Here is a 21050-nt window from a genome sequence, read left to right as displayed (position 1 = left end):
ACGCTCGGCCCGCCCCGTCCTGCGCGGCACACGGGCACCGGGGCGGGGGTTTAAAGGCACGGCGGCGGAGGAACGGCAGGTGCGGGCTGTGCGGTGTGCTGCGGGCTGTGCTGCGGGTGGGCGATGCGGGCGGGAATGGAGGGATGTACGGACGCGTTCTGGTCTTAGCTGGGCTCGGGAAGGCGGCTCCCTTTGGAGGCTGTGCCTGGGGAGCGCCTCCGCTCGCCCGTCTATGGGCGCCTGGCGGGGGCTTGTTTCCGGAGGCGGCGGGACGGGCAGCGGCAGCCCGTGATCCTATGGGTGGGAACTGCGGCGTCCAGCTACTGTGGGGCGGGGGAGTCGCTGCCCGGGGGGCTGTAGTGCACGGCCATGGGGTTATACTGCACGGACGGGGGCCCGGCAGCCTCGCGTTCCCCTCCTAGTACGTGTGCCTGCCCTCGGCGGGGCCGCGGGACGTGCTTAGGGCTACCCTGCAGCCATACGGTGTGTGTATGAGGAACACGCGTGGCTGTGGTCATTCTCTGGGTTTTGCTGTGTGTTCCAGCCCTGTTGTTCAGGTATAGGATGTGTTTGGCTGCAGCCTGTTGCAGCACGGGGGACTGAAGCTGTGCTCTTCCTTGCTCTGCTCCTTGGCCCCGCGCTGAGTCTGCACGTCCCAGGCTGTGCGACCTGCTGACCTGGGCCCGGCCCACGGCACTTCTGAGGGTGCACAATATGGGCAAGGAGAGCGTTTTACAGCCTCTTGCAGCTTCCCCAGAGCAAACAGTGCCCTGCCGGGCTGCCCCTCCTTCCTCCTGTCCGGTTATCTCTGCACAATGGATGCAGTGTGTGCCTGCAGCCTCCACCGTGAGCACTGCCGTTGCACGGGCAGGCACTTTATCCTCCCTGATCTCTTTGCTTCTCCCCCCCCCCCCATCCCCTGGAGGTTTGTTTTCCAGCAGGCTGAGTTCAAAAAGGGCACGAGATACTGCTGGCAAGCAGCCCGGCGCTAAGCAAACCGCTTCAGTCGGAATTGCATGGATTAGACCCAACTTTTGGCTCACATGCAGCGCTACCTGGGGCTGCTCTGAAATGCAGCAGTAGAGCTGCTGGTGTGAGTGTCAAGGTGGGGTGAAGTGGCACCTGGAGCCTGTGACGGGTCGGGGGACAGCTTGTCCACGCTCACTGTGATGGCTCTGGGGGCATATCTGGTGCAGACTGCTGGGCCTGCTCTCCTTCAAGGAGACACTCTGGCCCTTCCAGACAGCAACTTGAGAGCCAGCTGCTGAGCAGTCTGCCGGAGGCACCTTGTCCACAGCCTGAGGTGAAGCCTGATGCACAGTGTCCTTGAGCTACTTTGAACGGTGGCACCAGATAGCGTAGCTCCATCCTGAATGAGAGGCTCTTTGGCAGACGATTCACTCCCTGCTCCACCCCTGCCTGTCCTGTCTGCCTTTCTGTCTCCCTCCTGCAGTGAGCGAGTTTGGAGGACGGTTGGAGTACCATCGTGGTGCCTTTTTATGGTAAATAAGCTGCAAGGGAGCACTCGCTGCAGGAGGGGCTGCTGCTAAAGCTGCTGAGAGCCCACGAGATTAGGAATGATTTAAATTGCCTTGGTTTATAGCATCTGCTGTGGGGGCAGAAGGTGAAAGGACAGGTTAAGGGGCAGTTTCTGCCCTGACTACCAGGAAGGATCCCTCGGCAACTCTGTTCTTGCACTTACTGTTGGTTGGGGTGACAGAGGTTGGTGCTTACTGGAAATCCTCTGACTGAGGCCAAATGGTTCCTATGCTCCAATGACAGTGGATGCAGGCTCAGCAGTAATGGCTGGAAAAGAAGCAAACCCAAAAAGCACATGCTTTGCCAGCTCATCAGCAGGGGCCATGCTGAAGTCCAGCTTGCTTGACTGCCAGCAGCTTGCTCTTGGCTCAGAGCTGCAAGGCTGCACCATTTCTTGCGTGGCTGACCCCATGCAGAGCACTGCTGTGGGGCTGAGACAGCACTCTCCAGCGCTGGAGCTGGGACACAGGATTTAATGTATTGACGCATGGTTATGCCTTGGGAGGTTGGTACCTGGTGGAAGTAGGTGTTCTTCCCAGCCGTGTCTTCCTGCTGCTCTCCCACCAGAAGGGAAGGAGCCTGGCAGCATGAATTTGGGGCATGGATCATTCTCACCTTGGTGTGGGGTGACCCTTCTGGCCTAGTCTCCCTTGCATACCTGTCCAGCCCCACGGCTCTCGTGCTGTGATGTCTGTTTGATTTGCTTTTGGGTGAGCTCATCAGCCCTCTGGGATAGCTGGGGGTAAGTTGTGGCTGGCTCCAAATGTCTTGTGGGGATTCATTTCTAGAGATTATTTTGGTCCCTGACACATGAGCCCTGCCCAGAATGGAAGGCTTGATGCACTCATAGCGTCTCAGTGGGGGCACCTTTCAGGACAGCCTCCAATCCCTGCCCAAATGAGGCGGTGGGCAGGGAACTGCAGCAGGCTCTGGGGTGGCTGCTTACAGCTTGCTGGGGACCAAAGGGCAGCAGCCAGCAGAGATGATGGTGGTGTGGTCCCTGTGTTCCCACAGTGTTAATGGTTGTCCACTGGAAACGAAAACCCAAATCAACCAAGCTGAAAGGGGGGTTAAGTGAGCCTTCTGACTTAGAGGTATTCCCTTGCTGTTCCCTATCATGGTGCTGCTGCCCTTCCCGGCTTAGCTGAGACTTGGCACCTCTTCTTGGCTTCCCAGGAGGAACAACATGCCTGGCAATGTGTGCACAGCCTTGCTGTGAGATCATGGCTGCCTCCAGATGCCTCTTCCAGAAAGCCATTTAGAGCCCTGTGCTGCTGCTTGGATAACTCCCTGCTCTGATTCATCAGCAGCGTGCTGTCTCTCCCATCTTACCCCAAATCAGCCTGCGCTAGAGGCTGAGAGCAAGAGGCAGTATCTTTTAATAACCATGTGATGCAGCTGGAAAAAACTTCAGGGCTTGTAGTTCTCTGGTGGCCTGGGATAATGGGATGTTTGAGGGGGGAACTGGGCTGGCTCTGGGAACTTCAGGCAGCTGTGCTGCTGTAGGGCCGTTCCTGGCTGAGCAGTGGCAACTGTGGGCTCCACCTCATCTGTATGGCATTGCCACACTTGTATGGAGAGTTTGCTCTTGGTGGTGGGGCTGGGAGGATCCAGCTTGTTTGGCAGACATGTGCCCAGCTTTCCCTGCTTGCAATCACCTCTACTGAAGGTGCCTTTGGTTGCCCAGCTTGCAGCTTTTGGAACTGCACGGTCTTGTTCCCAGCAGCTTCTGCTGCTTCTTCCAGGTGGGTGCCTGAGGCTTGGCTCTTAGCTGCTGATACTGTGTGAGACTTGCAGAGCAGAGGTTGTGTGAGGCTTTGTTGCTGCAGGTGGGTTTTGCTGAGCACTGGTGCTGTATTTCTTCACCAGAGTTATTGGGTTTTCCTACTTAGGTAGAGGCTGTTGTGAGATTTACAGTGCTACCAGCCCTTGTTCAGAATGATGTTGTGTACCTTGTTCCCTGTGGCTCTGTGGTACGGGATCTCTCAGATTGGAGGGGTGCAGTGGGAGCTGTGCACTGCACTCTCATCTATTCATTGCTTTGTCAAGCAGAAAGCAGGTCAGATAAACCAGGAAGATGTGTTAGTAAGTTTTACCATGGCTTGAAGATGTTTGTCCATGTGTCCTAGCAGGTACAAGATGCATGTTCTCAACCCTGTGAGAGCCAGAGGGAAGGGAAAGAGAGGTACACGTGAGCTGCAATGCTCCCTGTGGTTTAAGTGGTTCTCTCTGTCCCCTCTCTGCCTTTATCTTGTCTCTCTGGGCTGTGTGCCTGTCTGGACTGACTCCTGACCCATCCCCAAACTGGCCAGCCTATGTTTCGGTGCTCAGGTTACTGAACGTGATAGTTAATCTTCTCACTGCCTTACAAGCTCAACACTTGCTGCTGCTCTCGTTTGAGGGGGAGCCAGGGGACTTGTGCTCCTCTCCCAGCTCTTGCTAAAGAGTTGGTGTGAGGACTCGCACGTGTTGTGTTGGAGCGTGCCAGCACTTCTGGGTATGGCCCTTGTGTGGGTGGGGCATGTGCTACGGGATGCAGAAGTGCTCTGGGGCTGGGAACGTGCAGCATATGGATCATTTCCCAGGTGCTGGTTGGGTATCCTCAAATAGCACTGAGCTATACTGGGTAGCAAGCTGGGGAAAAGGGGCAGGATGAAAGCGTGGGATGGTGCTGCTGGTTTATAATGCTCCTGGCTGCACAGGGGCCTGCTGCCATAGCCCTTCTGTCTGCTAACTCCCCATGTGTCTTGGTTTTCAGGTGACAGCAAGGTGCAAAACCCTCAAGCACAGCTGGGATGTGCTCTGTACACCCGAAGATGGGATTCCTTGCTTAGAGGGTGGTTCTCACAACTGCAGCCTGCCAGCTTCTTCAGCTGTTCCCAGGTACCCCTGCAACGTTGGCAGCTTCCAAAGGTTGGTAATCTTGCTTGCTGAGTAGATGAGTTACATGTGCTTACATTCATCCTGTCTCCATGTTTCTGTGCTCAGTATTGTAAACTGGGGACAATTGTGTGGTGCTACAGACTTCCTCCCTGTTGGAATGCATGGATGTTGAGGATGTATGGGGAGGTCCTGGTGACTGTGCTGGCACTTGTAAGCCCCTGTAGGCAAACTCTCTGGAGGGAAAAACCAGATTCCTGCATGGATCTGTAGAAAGAAGTGTGCTCCCATCTTTGTTGTTATCTCAGTTTAACTTCCCTTGAATATTTGCATCGGGATCCTCCTCTATTGCTTGTTAGAATGGTCTATTGCTTGTTTCTTATGTAGTGGGTGTTCAGGGACTGGGGCTGAGGAACTGGAAGATGCTCTCTGGCCAGGGGAAATGGGAAGACTCTCTTCTGATGGCTGGAAGCTTGTGCTGATATTCTGCTTTAGTAGCTTCTTTTCTCTCTGCCCCTACCCCAAGTGTTTCTGTGGGGCCACTGTTCTCAGTCGCTGCTTCTCCTCCATCCCTCATTAGTGCAGGGCTTGACATGCCAGCAGGAGGGGGCCTCAGCATGTCTGCGCCTTGATCGGATTTGTCAAGGCTCCTTCCCTTTTCTTCCTGTTCATTGAGTGCTGAAACAAAGCAAACAGAAGAGAGGAATTCCAAAGAATAGGAGTGAGGGAAGAGAGGGATGTGGGACTGACAGGCTGCCCCTGTTCTCCCTTGTCTGGTGGGGCAGAGCGGGAGGCAGAGCATTTCGGGAGGTGAGACCTTTTCTATTCCCAGCCGTGCCACCAGCTGCCTTGCCCTTAGTGCTGGGAGCGGTTGTGAACTGCAGTCCAAAGCTCTTCTGACCCTACTGCCTGCTGGTTTTCCTTCTGAAGCTGTCCCTGTTGTGTGTTGAAGGGCCACCAGTAAGGAGTGAGGCTTGGGCCTACTGCCTTCTCTCAGCATAGACATGGGGGCCTTGATAGCGCCAGAGGGAAACAGTGTTCAGACTGATTTGTCATGGGCTGTGTTAGAAAGGTTTCTCTTTACCTGTGCCAAGAAAGTTTCTCTTCAAGGTAGCTCCTAATGAGCCCAGCACAGTGCTACGTGTGCTGTATGAGTGCCAGGGCAGCGAGACATCAGCCCCTCCCAGCATGGGAGCCAGATAGATGAGTGCCTGAACAAGGAACTTCTGTGCAGGTGGGTCTGGGAAGTAAGAGACAAACATGGCTTGGCAATTGTAAGACTTTCCAGGAGGCAGGGACTCAGAAGGGGAGTCCTGGTCAGCCAGGCTGGTCTCAGGTGCAGTCTCACCTTGCCTTACTGGCCCTTACTCCTGCCTCTGCTGTCTGCAGGACACTGTACAGGTTTCCTCTTCCCCATGCCTTCACTCTCCCTAGGGGTTGGTTCATGGGAAGCAGCAGGATGTGAAGCAGCCTTGGTGCTCAAAGTGTTGAGGTGAAATACATCCTTATGAACAACCCCCACATAGCCCATCTTGCACGTAAGCCACAAGGAACAGCATTTTAGCCACAGCCTGTTCCTTTTCCTCCTTCCTTCTTGTTCTTTCCCTTCTGGCAATCTCTGCGCTCTGTGGTTTAATTAGAGAGCAAAGTAAAATGCTTAGACTCCAAAATGTGCAGATTAGGAGGTTACTAATCCTTTTCCTCAATGGGTGCCCACATTCTATCCAATCAGTTATCAAATTCCTTCCCCAAAGTGGAAGCCCAGCCAAACTCAAGACCTCTGCCTCTCTTCCTGCTTGGAGCACAGGAGGAAGGAGAGAGAGAGATTGGGAACAGGAGGGAATTGAGCTGTGGGTTTCTGCAGTCCTCAGGGTGGGTTTGTAGTCAGCACTGGCTGTTCTTGCTTCTTGTGCCTTGGCTATTTTGGGTATTCTGGGAGCAGTGAAGCAGGAGCTGTGATTTCCCTGCTCGCTCTTTGTCTACCAAAGCAGTTCTGCCAGGATGTTTCACTGCTGACCACAGAAACTTTTCCTTAATTTATTTTTGAGTGCTGCCTTCCTGTCCTGATAGGGAGGAAAGGTGGGGGGGAGCCACTCACAACACTTTCTGGCAGAGGAAGCAACTGCTTCCCTGTACATGTGTGTTCTTGTGTATTTATACACTGGACAAATCAGTTTGGGTTTACTGCTTTCCCTCTGTGCATACACCTCTCTCCATGTTCCCTGTTGTCCTGTGCTCTTATGTCCAAATTTGACCCTGATGGTTATGTACTGTGGCTGAGGTCTGTCCCACTGCTGCGTGGGCTGGGTGTTGAGGAGGTTCTAGTGAATTGCAGAAGACTTGAGCTTTTGTCCTGAACCGCTCATCTGTGCTTGGTTGAGTCAAGGCATGTGGTTTCTTCTCAGCCTTTGTCTTTTGCTGTGACAGTTCAGGACTTAGCTCAGCAGTGTGAGGAAACCCTGGGGGTGGGAACAGAGTGAGCAGCAGGATGAGATAGGGAGGAGTACTGGGGAGGGTCAGCATGGAGTTCGGGTAACAGGAGCATTTTTGTTTCCCTTTGACTTCAGGAACCACCTTCTTGGGATTCACTTCCTATCTTTTTGCCCCTATCAGTTGCTTCCTCATGTCCAGTTTGCAAAATGCTCCCATGTAGGTTTTGTTTGCAGCTACGTTTGCTGACTCTCAGACCAACCAACAGCAATTCTTCTGCAGTGTCAGAGCTAATTTGCAGTGTATGTCTGTAACTCAGGTATCACTTCAGGGCTATAAAATGCCCAGGGCACTCTGGCTGGATGGCAATATTGCTGCTTGAGTTTTTAACAGCCTCCCTCAAGGCAGGGCAGAGCCTGCCCTGAGCCATCCTCATTTTCTATTTATAGTGCAGTTGTTCTATTCTTATGTGGGCAAGCTCTACTTTCCACCCTGCTTGGGCACTGAGGGCATCAATGCCAGGAATAGCTCTGGGTGAAGATGTGTCTGCTGGAGCACAGCTCCCAGTTTGGGCCAGTCCCTGGTGAAAGAGGCCAGTTGCATCTGTGAGCAGCTCTGCCTTATTATGAGTATCAGTCTCCTCTGTGGCCTCATCTCTTTTCTTCCCTATGACATGCTTTCAGGTGGAATGGATTTAGCACTGCAGGAGATGGTCAGAAGAGCAACCCCAGTGAGGGACCTTAGCGTACTGGCCAAGGAGAGCAGACTGTGTCAGAAGCCCTGCTTTTGCATGTGTCTTTCAGCCAGTGGTGTGACCTCTTGGTACTCTGAACTCCTTTCTGCTAGAACAAGAGGTTGCCTCTTCTCTGCTGTATTTGGCCATCCCTTGTACAGGGCCCATAGTGCTTACTAGTCTTGTGAGAGCTCAGCCTAAGGTCTGAGAGGAGCCTGCAGTGCAGAGAACATCAGCACCATCCTTAGTGCTCCTGCTTAAGCACAGCTCCTGCATCCCTTTGGCTTCTATTGCTCTCGGCTTATCTGGAGAGTAGAGCTGAGCAAAGAATTCATTGCTTCAGTGCCCAGAATGAAAAGCTAGAAGAAAATAAGAGGAACCACAACCCAGTTTAAGAGACCTTTTTATCTTTTGAATGTAACAGAGCTCAATTGCAAGCAAAAGAATGCAAAGTGAGACTTTTTGCTTGGAAAACGAAGCATTTTGTTCTTGTCCCAAACTTCTCATGAGGTAGCAAATACCTCAGAGCTGTCTGGAAACTGCAGTTCTCAATCAATAACTATTCAGCCAAAAACACTTACCCAGCTCTGCTGGCAGTGAGGCATCCTAGGCACCTGGGGCCTGACTCAGAGCTGTGCCCTTGGCTTTTACCCAGGGTTGGTGGGGAGGAGGGATGTTTTGCATGGAAGGACATCTCCTGCCTTTCCCTGCCTTGGTGAATGGGGGTAGGTTGCACACTGCTAGCTGGAAATTTGAGGCACTGCTATGCACAGTGACATTCCCATCCCTTTGCTTTGTGGGGCGTGGTGACCGGTGTATGCTCCAGCACAGCCACAGCTCGGAGATGGCTTGCTGCTGGCAGACCTAGATAGAAGCTGGAGCTCCTGACTGCTGATCCTGCTGTTGCTTCTTAGCTCTTACCCCAGGATCTGCTGCTGCCTACTGCATACCTGCAGCAGTTAGGAGAAACAGGGGAGTCAGGAAATGGCCTAGTGAGCAGATTTCAGTGTCCAGAGACAGGGACACGGTGAACCTCGTGCATTCAGAGCTGGCCATTAGCTGCAGCACAGTCATCAGCAAAGTGCAGATATTAGAAACCTGATCCCAGCGGAGGGATGGAGGTTGGGGATCAGCCCAAATGCTGCTCCTCTTCTGTTTCAAGAAGCATACAGTATCCTTCTGTCCCCTGTTGTGCTGCTGCACAGAATCCAGGCTTGGTTCCTCTCCTCCTAGCTGTGCTGGCCAGGAGAGCATGTGATGATGTGATGCAGGCTGCTGTGTCCTGCTGATTCCCTTGCTGCACAGAGGGACAAATTCAGCATGTGCAGAGGAATACAACCCAGGTGTGGCTGAAGGCTGTTGCCAGCTGGGTCCTTCCAGCCTCCCCACAGGCTTAAGAGGAGTGAGAGCATATTACTGACTGGGCTGGGTCTGGGTGGCCCTATCATGCCTTGCCTGAGGGTGGTGGTGAAATGCACCTGCATGGCTTGCAAGCATTGTGTGATGTCTGGCAAACCTAAGCCTCCTGCACACTGCTCGCATGCTATGCCGTGACTCCTGGCTCCCTGTGCTTGCTGCACAGTGTGTAGTGGGCAGAAGCCTGGCTGTGTGCTCAGTTAGGGCAGGCTGTGTCTAGCAGGGCCTCACAATCTTTTTCTGTGATGCACTTCTGGGCCTCAGGTATGGAGAGGTAAGCAGTGAGGCATGTGCCTGTGTCAGACTCAGTCTGGACTTGTTAGTTTCCTCGTGCGCTGGGAGAGAAAAGGAAATAGTTTGGTGATGAAACTCCTTGTTTTGGCCCAGCTGGGAGCTTTAGCTGACACCCTTTGGGGCTGTTAGGTCCTGTTCCCTGAGCTGCGTGCTCTTCTGTCAGAAGAGAGTGGCTTTTTTTGTGACCTTTTGTGGAATAAAATACACAAGAATGAGGCACAGCTGAAGCAGGGAGGTGCTCATCTTAGTCAGAGCTTTCTTTGTAGCATGAGTGGCTGTGGAGGGATGGCAACAACATGTTCTTGTTCTACAGTCCATATTCTGGTGTCTCACCCTGTAGCTTGATCCCGTCTCTGGAATATGGTGGCTGCTTTGCCACAGGTTGCTCTTCCCAAGGAGATACAGAGGTGAAATTCTCGCTTCAGTTTCACTTATCATAAGACTGGGAGAAGGAGGGGTGGAGTGGTTAATCCGGAGCATGGGGCTTTAATCCTGCTTTCCTGGCCAAATTCCTTTCCGCCTCTGTACATTCCAGCAGCTGCTGTGCTCTGAGCTGCCTGTGTGGTATCTGCTGGCTGGTGCAGCCCTCCTTGCATGGAGGAGGCATCTTGGAGACAGAAGGGAGATGGCCCCTGATTGATTGCAGCTGGGTGCTGCAGGAGCCCTCCTGTCCCCTCTTTTTTAACTCAGAAGTGCAAAATAAATTGTCCCCTGTTGCTTTTTCTCAGAGAGTGGTGCCTTTCTTCGTCTCTTTGCTGTGACTGGCCCAGCAGCTTTGCTTGTGCTGGGGGGGAGGTGAGCCTTGGGCTTTCATGTGACCTGTGCCAGCGCTCCCTAAACATTAACTGACAGGGAGCAAGGAGTCAGGGAGAGCAAAGGCTGGCTGGGCTGAGCCAGGGGAAAGCACTGTGGTGCTGTGGGCAGCCTGGGGGCATGGCAGGCAGGTGCTGCTGCTGACCCCTCAGAGGTCAGGCAGGCATGTGTGGCTTTGCAGCCTACCTAGTGATGGTGGTTGAGGTCCCTGCCCAGACCTGGCTGCAGGTTGGCAGCCTCTGTCTCCTGGGGTGGGAGGCCCTGCAGGGTCTGGAGCTGTGTTAGCACAGCTGGCCTGCTGCTCCATGTCACCTTGTATCACTGCAGGAAGTGGAGTCGAGGTGACCCCTCTTTGAGCCACAGACTGGCCTTGGGGACCTTGAGCCCCTTTGTCCTGTGTGTCCCCATCCATGCTGGAGCTGCCCTGCTCCTGTCAGAGGCATGGGGGAAGGAGGAAGGCAACCTGCTGTGGCCAGCACTTTGCCCTGCATCCTTATGCTGGGTTTGGAAATGGAGAACGGTGCTAACTGGGGAACTGCTCGTCTTACTGCCGGCAGTGCTTGACTGGTGTGAGCAAGGAGTCTGAGCGACAGAGGCCAGGGACAAGCGCTGGGGCTGCAGGTGAGGGTAGAGCTGGGTGAAGGTGTGAATGCTGCATGCAGGCCAGTGCATGGCCCACACCACAGGCAGTGCCCTACACAATGTGCACTCACATGATGCCATGGCCACTGGTTCCCAGCGTGTTGCTTGGCTGGGAGCTGCTTTGTGCTTTGCTCTCCCCACTGTGTGGGGGAGGAGTGGCTGTTTAATTGCCTTCCTGCCAACCTCCACCCCCCTCCCTGCATCCCTAAAGCTCCTATGTGATGGATAGCATGGGGTGGGTAGGCCCTGGGGCTGAGCTCTGTTGGGGAGCACAGGGAGGGCTCCTGCTGTGGGTGTTGCTGGCTCAGGGGAGTGGGGCCCACGGGGGTTTCCTCTTGCTGCTGGGGCCGGGCTGGGCAGGAAGGTGCTGTTAAGGTGTATCTATTAACTGCCTGTTCTGCCCAGAGCTCTGCAAAGACAAGCATGAGCCCAAGCAGGAGGTGAGAATGCATCTCCTGGGGCAGTGATTTCTGCACTGCCTGGGTGGGGACCAGGTCTCCCCAGCCCTTCTCCATCTTCATAAGGCAGGCCCATGCCTGCTGCTGCAGCTGATTGGGTGGAGGACAATTCGTGTTTTGTTTCCTTTGCTATGCAGACAGTTGCATCCCATTCCCTCCATGCTGCTGCCCTGCTGTGCCTGCTCCCAGCATGGTGGAAGGCGGAGGGCAGCTCCTCTGTCCGCTCTGTCCCCAGGCAGGAGCTGCCTTTCCCAGCCCTGGGGCCAGGCGCAGGGGAGCTGCAGGTAAAGGCAATCTCTGCATAGTTAGCATTCCCAGCCCTGCCTCCTGCTCCTGCTGCCACTTCTGCAGGGTACTGCTCTTCCAGGCTGCTGGAGCTGGAGGTCTGTCATGCTCCTGGGCCATGGGTGGGCAGCTCTGTTTCCTTCCTGCACCTGCAGCCTGTCCACATAGCACCTGCAGTCCAGAGCCTGTCATTTCTTCTCTGCGAGTCACAGGGAAGGCAGCTGAGCAGCCCACAGCCCACACAGCTCAGGGCATCTTCCAGCTCCCCCAAGGATGGCACGGTGCCCTGCACCTTCCCTGGGAGAAGAGAATGCAGTTGGTTATGGGGTAACAAACCCTAACACTGCCCTTATCTTGGCTGAGCAAAGGTACATGGGGCCTGGGACCAGGGAGGGAGCTTGCAGGGCAGCAGGCAGGTTTCTCTTGGCTGATTTAGGGCTGCTCAGTTCCCCAGTGCTGGGGGCTCTTGAGCAGCAAGTGAATTTAATCTGGTTTTGTTTGTTCTTTCCTCCTCTGAAAGGGGGGCCTGGGCTGGGCATGCCGGGGGGGGGAGATCGGGTTTGAGAGCGGGAGGAGCTGATGGGTGTGTGGGGGGGGAAGTGTCAGATCTGAAAGGGAGGAGTAAGAGGAGGATTGGGAAAGGCAGAGCCAAGAGGGAGCGCGGCAGCGGGCTGAGAGCCACTTGGGAGGCACTGGCAGGAGAAGGGGAAGGCAGGTAAGGGAACTGCGGCCTGGGGCAGGTGAGGGGCCAGGTGGGGAGGGAGGTGCTGGGGGTGCTGTAGAGTATAGACTCCTTGGAGCCTCTCCAGTGTCTCTGCCCCAGGCCTGCTGCTGTCCTAGCCCCATTGTGCTCCCTGAAATTGCTGTCCCAGCCACGTGCTTGTGTGTGGAGAGTACCTTTCCCTACTGGGAGGATCCCCAGCACTGCAGGCAAGTGGGGCAGAGAAGCCATGGGATGAGTGGGGCTGTCCCTTCTTTGTTGGCACGGAGGTCTCTTTCCCATCTGTTGTTTTTTTTGGACAGCTCGGTGCCTGCTGCTCTCCCTCTGCTCTCCTCGCACCCCTCTTGTGCAGTGAGCCCAGCACAAAGTTCGAGGGTCCCCTGGTGCACAGGCGGGGTGGTGGAGGCAGGTCTGTAGGACACATCTTGAGCTGGTGGCAGTGTGTGGAGCCCTAGGAAATGCTGAAGTTCCTCACCAAGGTCCTGCAGGGCGAAGGGACCTGTGCCCACTTGGTGCTTCAGCTCCCACCGTGCCTGTGGGGGTGCTTCCTGCTGGGTGGGCATTGGTGCCCCATCCCCTCACCCAGGTGGTGTCTTCCCAGGCTGCCCTCCCCATCCGGAGGCCCTCTGCTATCTGCACATCAATGGGCTCTGGAGTGTGTGTATGGGGGGGGGGGGGAGAGGGGTGGAAGAGGCCCTAATCCAGCCCATTCATCCCAGAGGCAGCGCAGGCTTTTGTGGGGCCTCCAGATGCTGCGGGGTGGTTTCTTGCTTGGTGGGATCTTTGTCTGCCCCGTGCATTTGGCTCCTGGGGGGGGTCACCGGGCAGTGCTTTTTGAGGCCATCTTTCTATCCCTGCGTTTTGCCTGGGAGGTGACTTAGACAGGGTTTCTCCATCACTTGTTTCCTATGTAAAAAAAGATGGCTTGTGCTTAGAGGTGGGAGCCATGCAGGTGCCTCCAGCTGTGTATGTGGGCACAGCAGTGCTTCTCCCATCGGGCTGGGACGTGGGGACAAAGCAAATAGTGTTATGCTATGGAGCAGTGTCTCAGAGTGGTGAGAGCAGCGTGCTCAAGTCCCCTCTGCTTCCCCCACCCTCTCCAGCCACCTTCAGGCCATGCGTTCCTTTAAGCTGATGCTTGGGATCTTTCTAGTGTGACACCAAGCTTCACCAGGGTAGGTGGCTGCATTAGCCTGAGGAGGAAACGGAGTTGTTTGACCTGCTGGGATCCTGGGAGGGGACAGGGGATTCCACTGGAGTTCCCCAAGCCCCTGCTGGCAGGAGGGCTGGGAAGGCAGCCAGTGGGCTGGGCTGGGGCTCCTTGCTTATCTCAGCATGGGCTGAACTCCCTGGCGGCACAGCTTGCCCAGCCATGTCCTTCAGGCTGTGCCTCAAGAGCAGTCCCGGTTCCTTTGGGCTCCAGAGGCAGTGGGGGAGGGCTCTGCTCTCCCTCCCAAGGGCAGGCATTGGGAAACAGTCCAGGACCAGGGCTCTTACACCCATAGGATGCTGAGAGTTGTTGGTGACCCTGCTCTCTGCTTCCCTGTCCTTGCAGGCTCTAGGATGCTGGGGCCAGCCGGACTGGGCCTGCCCACCTGATCCTTGGCACCTGCTCCTGCCAGCCCATCATGTTGTGCTCCTGGCGTGTCAAGCTGAAGCTGCTGCTCGCTACCATCACCCTCGCCGTCCTCCTCTCCTGGCTCTACCTCTTTGTGGGCAGCCTTGAATGTGAGTGGATTTTTCTCCCTCAGTTCCTGGGAAGGTCCCTTCTGGTTTATCGCTGCCCTCTTGCCATGCCCACACATCCCACCCCGTGTCCCTGCAGATGGCCGCTTTCTCTTGCTGCCACCATGCCTGGGTGAGCAGCCGAGTCGGGATGTGGAGCGGGAGGCACTGGCCTCACAGGTGCGTCGGGTGGAGGAGGAGAACCAGCAGCTCCGCATGCAGCTCGGCCAGGTGCAGGTGGAGGGCAGCGATGGCATCCCACAGTGGGCAGCCTCTGCTGAGGATGGGCCCCCCCTTGGAGGTGAGAGGAACAACCGCACGGCCTGCCTCAAGCAGCGGATGGTGCACAAGTGTGAGGTGGGTGGCACAGCCAACAGGGCTGCTCAGAGGGAGCCGGGGCTGTCATTTGCAGGAAGAAGCCAGTCTCAAAAATGCAATGTTTGTCTCTGGGCAGCTCCTGCACGTTGCAATTGTGTGTGCTGGACACAACGCCAGCCGGGATGTGGTCACCCTGGTGAAATCCATCCTCTTCCACAGGTAACAGGGGATGTGCTGTGCCAGAGGCCTGATGATTTGGGGTTCCCAGATGTGTTATAGGGAAGGTAGTGCTGGAGGAGAGAGGCTCAGAGTCATCTCTCTGCCTCCTGCATCATTTCTGAGACTTAAAGGGTCAGAGGGTAGCTGTATTCCACCCCCAAAGGTGTGAATTTTCTCTGTGTCCTTAATGTCTGCCCCTGCCACTGGTGGGAGAGATGGGGACCATGTCTGCTTCCTCCTGCTGTGGTGCTGAGTGCCGCTGCATTGCCCTTGGCAGGAAAAACCCCCTTCACTTTCACTTCATCACGGATTCGGTGGCCCACCAGATCCTCCAGACGCTTTTCCAGTCCTGGATGGTGCCTTCCATCCACGTCAGTTTCTACAACGCCGATGACTTGAAGGCAGGCACTCTCCCCACTCTGCGTTCTCCTCGCTTTGTATCCCAGCTGGGTGCTTGGAGGGTCCTGGGGGAGCGGCAGAGAGAGCGGGAGGGAGATAGTTAATGCTTTTTCCTGGCTCCACAACCCTGTTGTGCCCCTCTACTGGCCTCCTTTGTATGAGAACATGGCTCTCCTGCCCAGGCAGGAAGGGCCCACCCATGCCCAGCCCTGAGGCCATGTCACCTTGCAGCCAGAGGTGTCGTGGATCCCCAACAAGCACTACTCTGGCATCTACGGGCTGATGAAGCTGACGCTCACCAAGGCACTGCCCTCCAACCTCTCCAAGGTCATCGTCTTAGACACCGACATCACCTTCGCCACCGACATTGCTGAGCTCTGGGCTGTCTTCGGGAAGTTCTCTGGTGAGGATGGGGAGCTTTTGGGACCTGCTGGAGCTCTGACAGGGCTTCCTACCACACCAGCTTCAGCACTAATGTAGAGGGTTTGCTTGCACCTTTCAAACTTGCAGAGGTGTGGTCCACATATGTCCCTCTCTTTCCTCAGAAAAGCAGGTGATTGGGCTGGTGGAGAACCAAAGTGACTGGTATTTGGGCAACCTCTGGAAGAACCACAAACCATGGCCAGCACTGGGACGTGGCTTCAATACAGGTGAGTGAGAGCTGCTGAGGTGGGTTCTGCACTCTCACTGAGCACCCATCTGGGGCAGTGTTTGTATGGGGAGACTGGGGAAGGCTGAGGTGGGCATGTGGAGCTGGTACAGCGTCCTAGAGATTGCATGCACGTGAGGCATGTCCCAGAGGCTGGAGGCATACAGGCTGCTGTGCTCCCTTGGTGACTTAGCATCCTCCTTCCTGGCACCCAGGGGTGATCCTGCTCTTGCTGGACCGCCTGCGTCGCCTGGGCTGGGAGCAGATGTGGCGGCTGACAGCAGAGCGGGAGCTCATGAGCATGCTCTCCACTTCGCTGGCTGATCAGGTGAGGCCTCCAGGGTGGCCAGCCCTGCTGTGTTCCTGTAGCACTGCTGTCATGTGGGAGCCATATGGTCCCCTTTACCCTCCTCTGCACTCGCCATTCTTTCTCCTAGGACATCTTTAATGCAGTGATCAAGCAGAACCCAGCCCTGGTGTATCGGCTCCCCTGCTTCTGGAATGTGCAGCTCTCGGATCACACCCGCTCGGAGCTGTGCTACACCGAGGTCTCGGATCTCAAGGTAGGTAGATTTTGTGGCCTTTGAAGCAGAATCACAGATTCTCCTACGAGGAGCCCTGTGCTCTTCCTACTAGATGCTTCGGCCATGTAGGAGACAGGGTGCAGGATCCGGAGGTCTTGGGCAGTCAGCAGTGATGTTTGGGGGCTTTGGGGAGCGTTGGGTGCTGCTGACATCCCCTCCACAGCACGATACACCATTGCTCCCAGGTAATCCACTGGAACTCGCCCAAGAAGCTGCGGGTGAAGAACAAGCACGTGGAGTTCTTCCGCAACCTCTACCTGACCTTCCTGGAGTACGATGGGAACCTGCTGCGCAGGGAGCTCTTTGGCTGTGCCAGTCTCCCCAGCCCACCCAGCGACCAGGTGAGGCTGACTGCAGCTCTGCCCCTGGCCCAGGGTGTGGGACAGGCAGAGATGCCAGCAGCTCCCTGTGTTCCCCCCTGGTCTCCGGCCACGCCTCACCTTTGTGGTGTTGCAGCTGCAGCAGGCACTCGAGGAGCTGGACGAGGATGATCCCTGCTATGATTTCCGCCGGCAGCACCTCACGCAGCACCGCGTCCACCTGTTCTTCCTGCAGTATGAGTTCCTGGCCCTTCCCAACCCCACCGATGTCACCCTTGTGGCCCAGCTCTCCATGGACAGGTACTTACTGGTGGGGTTGATGGGTGGTTGGGATCCCCCTCCACTGCCTCTGGGTTGATTTTGCAACTCAGGTGCTATTTGGGATCTGTAATGTGGGCTGCTCACCCTCACACCAGAGCACTGCAGCAGGAAGCAGCAAGCAGCCTGCATTGGGAGCAGTAATTCTCTTCGCTCTCTCCTCAAATGGGCTTGGGTGGCCTGCAGCTTCCTGACAGCCCATGGTTCTGGGTCTGACCAGGTTCCCACAAGGCAGGGCTCCTACTCATACAGCACTCTCTGCTCTGCAGGCTGCAGATGTTGGAGGCCATCTGCAAACACTGGGCCGGCCCCATCAGCCTGGCGCTGTACATGTCAGATGCGGAGGCCCAGCAGTTCCTGCGCTACGCCCAGGCCTCGGAGGTGCTGAGCGCCCGCCGCAACGTCGCCTACCACATCGTCTACAAGGAGGGGCAGTTCTACCCCATCAACCTCCTGCGCAACGTGGCCTTGGCAAACACACAGACCCCATATGTCTTTCTGACTGACATTGACTTCCTGCCAATGTATGGCCTCTATGATTACCTCAGGTAAGGATTCTGCAGGACATGCCCCAGCCAGCCGTTCTTTATGTGCAGAAATGGGTTGTTTTCTGCTCAGTCACATGATTCTGTCCTTGCTTTTATCAGACAGCAGTGGATCAGGAAGGAGAAGTGGCTTGTGAGGCCTCATAACCTCCTGTATGGCAGCACTGCTTGATGTCTAAACATTATCCCCTTTGTGGAGCTGCGGGTGGGCTGGTGTGGCTGATGAAGGGGAATGAGGAATAGGGCTGTAGCCACAGAGGTCTCACACCCTTTCTACCACTGTAGGAACTCCATCCAGCAGCTGGAGTTGCCTCACAGGAAGGCAGCTCTCATTGTGCCGGCGTTTGAGACCCTGCACTACCGCCTGACCTTCCCCAAATCCAAAGCAGAACTGCTCTCCATGCTGGACATGGGCTCCCTATACACCTTCAGGTAGGCTCTGGAGCTCCCTGCTACGCCAAAGGCTGCCACACTCAGCAGAACCCAGTGTGGTACTCTTGTGCTTTGGAGCCATGGTGCTGCCACTGGTGTCTCACTTCCATCTCTCCTCGCAGGTACCACGTGTGGCCAAAAGGCCATGCCCCAACTGACTATGCCAAGTGGCGAACAGCCACTGTACCGTACCGTGTGGCGTGGCAGCCAGACTTCGAGCCTTACGTTGTAGTGAGGCGGGACTGCCCCAAGTATGATCAGCGGTTCGTGGGCTTCGGCTGGAACAAGGTGTCCCACATCATGGAGCTGGATGCGCAGGTGGGTGTTGAGGCCACGGCCGGGCAGTGAGGTATTGGTACCGGTGCTGATGGTTGCCGCTCTATCCTCAGGAGTACGAGCTGCTGGTACTGCCCAATGCCTTCATGATCCACATGCCCCACGCTCCCAGCTTCGACATCTCCAAGTTTCGGCTGAGCGCAGGGTACCGGGGCTGCCTGCAAACGCTGCGGGAGGAATTCCACCAGGACCTGTCGCGGAGATACGGGGCTGCCGCACTCAAATACCTCACTGCCGAGAGGAACCTATGACGCCTGGGGACAGTGGGGGCATGCTGCTGGTAGCAGGCGGAGAAGGGAGGCTGCAGGACCTCCTCCTGCCCCAGCTCACCTCGTAGCCTTGCCCAAGGGATCTGACTTGCGATGGGATGTCTGTAGATAAGAGGGAGGATGCCAACTGTGAGTTCAGGTGGTGTCTGTGGGTTGAGTTGCTGCAGTTTGTCCAGAGCATTCCTGTGTTACAGGGAAGCTTCCACTGTGCCGGGGGACTGGTCCTCCCATCCCTTGTTCTAGCAGATATCGATTCACAGCCTTTGTTAGCTCACCTCAGCCCAGGGCCTGGCCTCAAGAGGCCCTAGAGCTGCAGTTTTCCTCGCTCTGCTCCTCTCTGCAGTTCCATCTTGCAATCCTCTGCACATCCCTGGGGCCTCGGGGAGCTGGAGATGGCTGTGTGGACCATCCTTTTGCATCATTTGTGGAACAAGGCCTCACAAGAGGCTTTCTGATGCTCTAGGAGCTGAGGCCAGAGACCACCAGGAGCTGTGGGGTCCTGGCTTAAGCCTGGACCGAGGTTAAGAAGGGTGAGGTTTCCTCCCCATCCACCTGGATGCAGAGCCTTCCCTGGGGTGGCCCAGCTGGTGCTTGGTGCAGTCCTTCTGCCATTGTGGTGGGTGGGACAGCTTCACAGGGGCTCTGTGCTCCTGTGGAAGAATTGATGGCAGGGACCCCCAGTGCCTCCTCAGCTCCTGGCGGTGCCGGGGCTGCCACTGACAATCAGGGATGGGGCTGACCCCAGGGAGGCTGAAGCTGAGCACCGTGGTCCCTGCAGTGGGTGGAAGCAGCCTGGCTGGCTCTGCTCTGCAGCTGTCACACACTGGAGCACGGAGGATGCGTTGCTTTCCTCATGCTATTTAAATTATTTATACTTTCCTCCTAAGAATTGGGTGGTTAGGGTGTCATGGGTGGTTTGGTTTTTGTTTTGTTTTTAAGCCTTCCTTGCACCTGGATGATTTTGCTGCTGTCACTGGAGCAGCTCCAGGTCCGGGGCTGCTGCAAACCTCTGCTGTTCTCTTCTTAGCATTATTCTGGTCTGCAAGAGCTGTGCAGGTGTGAGGATTTCCGTCCGTGGTGGGAAGGGCCAGGAGGAGCCGTGCAAATCGCCTTGTCTGGGAAGGGTACAAGCACCTCTCGCTTCTTCTCTCTTTTTAATTTAATTTTTAAATTAAAGCTTTTTTATTCTTTTTCATACCCTTGGTAAAACTATGTGGTTATTAATGCTTTCTGCACATGCAACAGCTTGGTAAGGGGGGGCAGGTTGGTAGTAATCCTGGTGTCACTGCCCTGGTTGACACAGCCAGCCCTTAGCACAGTAAGTTTGTGTTCCCAGAGCCCGCTGGGACTTTGATCTCCGTGTGCCAGAGTGCAGCAGCTGGAGGAACCCTATATGGAGTGAGCAGGGTGGTTCTTCCCCAGCACAGCCCCTGAATGACAGGCAGGACCTGGGGTGGGCCTGGGGCCCCTCCTGGAGACACAGCTGAGGAGACGAGAGAGTTTGTTGTGCTTTATTTAGTAAAGTGTTAAAATAAATAAATACAAATCGATCAGGTGCTTTGTACCCCTCCCCCCCCTCCCCCCTCGCCCTTCTCCCCCAGTTTAATTTGCTAAAATCTAAACACATTTGTACCAAAACTGAACCCAGCGAGGACCTGAAGGCGACAAAGAGCCTGCAGGTCACTGTCAGAGTCAGGAGTTACAAATAAAAAGGTATCTAAAAATCACCATCCAGCTCCTGTGAGAACAGCTGGGCACTGCTCGGGGTGCTGTGCAGGAGGGCTGCAGTGACAGGAGCCTGACGGGGCTGTTCTCAGGCTGGGTGAGTGAGCCAAGGGCCGCAGAGCAGAGCTGGGTGTCCCAGCAGGGTTCTGCCCTGAAGCTGGGGCTGAACAGGCAGCTCATGGTCCCGGGCCGGCGTGGAGCAGAGCCCTCAGAGGAAGCCCTGGCTGCAATCACAGCAGTGAGACGGGCAGCATGCCCAATGGAAGGAGGGCTGATGGGTGAGGCACTGCTCCCGGCTCTAGAGGCAGCCGCTGCTTTGATACCAGTGGTAATTAAAGGAAAGAACTACATGAGACTATGATTAGAAGTTGCACATCATCCTAGAACAAGCAGAAACACGCAGCCTGCTGCTGCTACCGCCCCTATGCAGCTCTGCCTGCAGCCCAAGAGAAGTGGTGCTCGACATGGTCATCGGCTGCAGCACAGCAGGGAAAATGAGGCATGGACAGATCCTTCCCTTCTTGTAAGTAAATGCTCCCCTTCCTCCCTCTTGGCGTGCCCTCACTCCTAGTGGCACAGCCTCTTCCTCCTGGCAATAAGGGTCGAAACCTGAGGCTGTCTGCTGGGGTGGGACCTGCCACTGCCCTGTTTTGTTCCCCAGTGGCACCCAGAAGGGCTCTCCCAAAGTTCAGGCAGCACCATTTCTATCCCAGTGACAGAAGGGAGAAGGCAGGCAACGCAAGGGTTGGATTCTGTGTGTCCTGGTTCAGGAACAAGATAAAAGATGCAAAGCACTACAGCCCTATGGCTCTCGCTGCTCCCTGCTGCCACCTTTCCCTGCCATCTCAAGGCCAGAGCTCACAAAGCTTCTGTGCTGTCTAGGAGCTCCTGTCACTGAGTAAAAAGGTCCTTCAGCCCTTCTTCCTCCTTATGTGTGGGTTGCACTGAGTTTCTAGAGTGCTCGACCACCCCTCCACAGGGGGACATAAGGAAACTGGGT

General features: G+C 55.7%; 1 protein-coding gene across 5 annotated transcripts; it reads left to right on the top strand.

Annotated features, from left to right (window-relative positions):
- Positions 1–36: 36 nt before the first annotated feature.
- On the top strand, positions 37–19520 carry LARGE2 (LARGE xylosyl- and glucuronyltransferase 2). Of its 5 annotated transcripts, none has more exons than XM_085550248.1 (16): positions 37–79; positions 4298–4452; positions 13767–13939; positions 14037–14293; positions 14391–14473; positions 14751–14867; positions 15097–15275; positions 15418–15522; positions 15737–15849; positions 15959–16084; positions 16291–16446; positions 16568–16725; positions 17013–17291; positions 17574–17720; positions 17843–18038; positions 18110–19520. In XM_085550248.1, exons 3-16 carry the CDS (start codon positions 13840–13842, stop codon positions 18305–18307), a joined length of 2214 nt encoding a protein of 737 aa, XP_085406374.1. In that variant the 5' UTR covers positions 37–79; positions 4298–4452; positions 13767–13839; the 3' UTR covers positions 18308–19520. The 5 variants fall into 5 exon arrangements, with proteins under 5 accessions (XP_085406374.1, XP_085406370.1, XP_085406373.1 ...); XM_085550244.1 differs by having other exon boundaries at positions 16562–16725; XM_085550247.1 differs by lacking the exons at positions 37–79; positions 4298–4452 and adding an exon at positions 11837–11858 and having other exon boundaries at positions 16562–16725.
- Positions 19521–21050: the final 1530 nt, after the last annotated feature.

This window comes from Coturnix japonica, chromosome 5, assembly GCF_054131305.1.
Source record: "Coturnix japonica strain WE chromosome 5, WE-NBRP24, whole genome shotgun sequence".
Lineage (NCBI taxonomy): Eukaryota > Metazoa > Chordata > Aves > Galliformes > Phasianidae > Coturnix > Coturnix japonica.
Note: the sequence above shows the minus strand (reverse complement) of the source record. Positions and strands in the feature narration are given on the sequence as shown.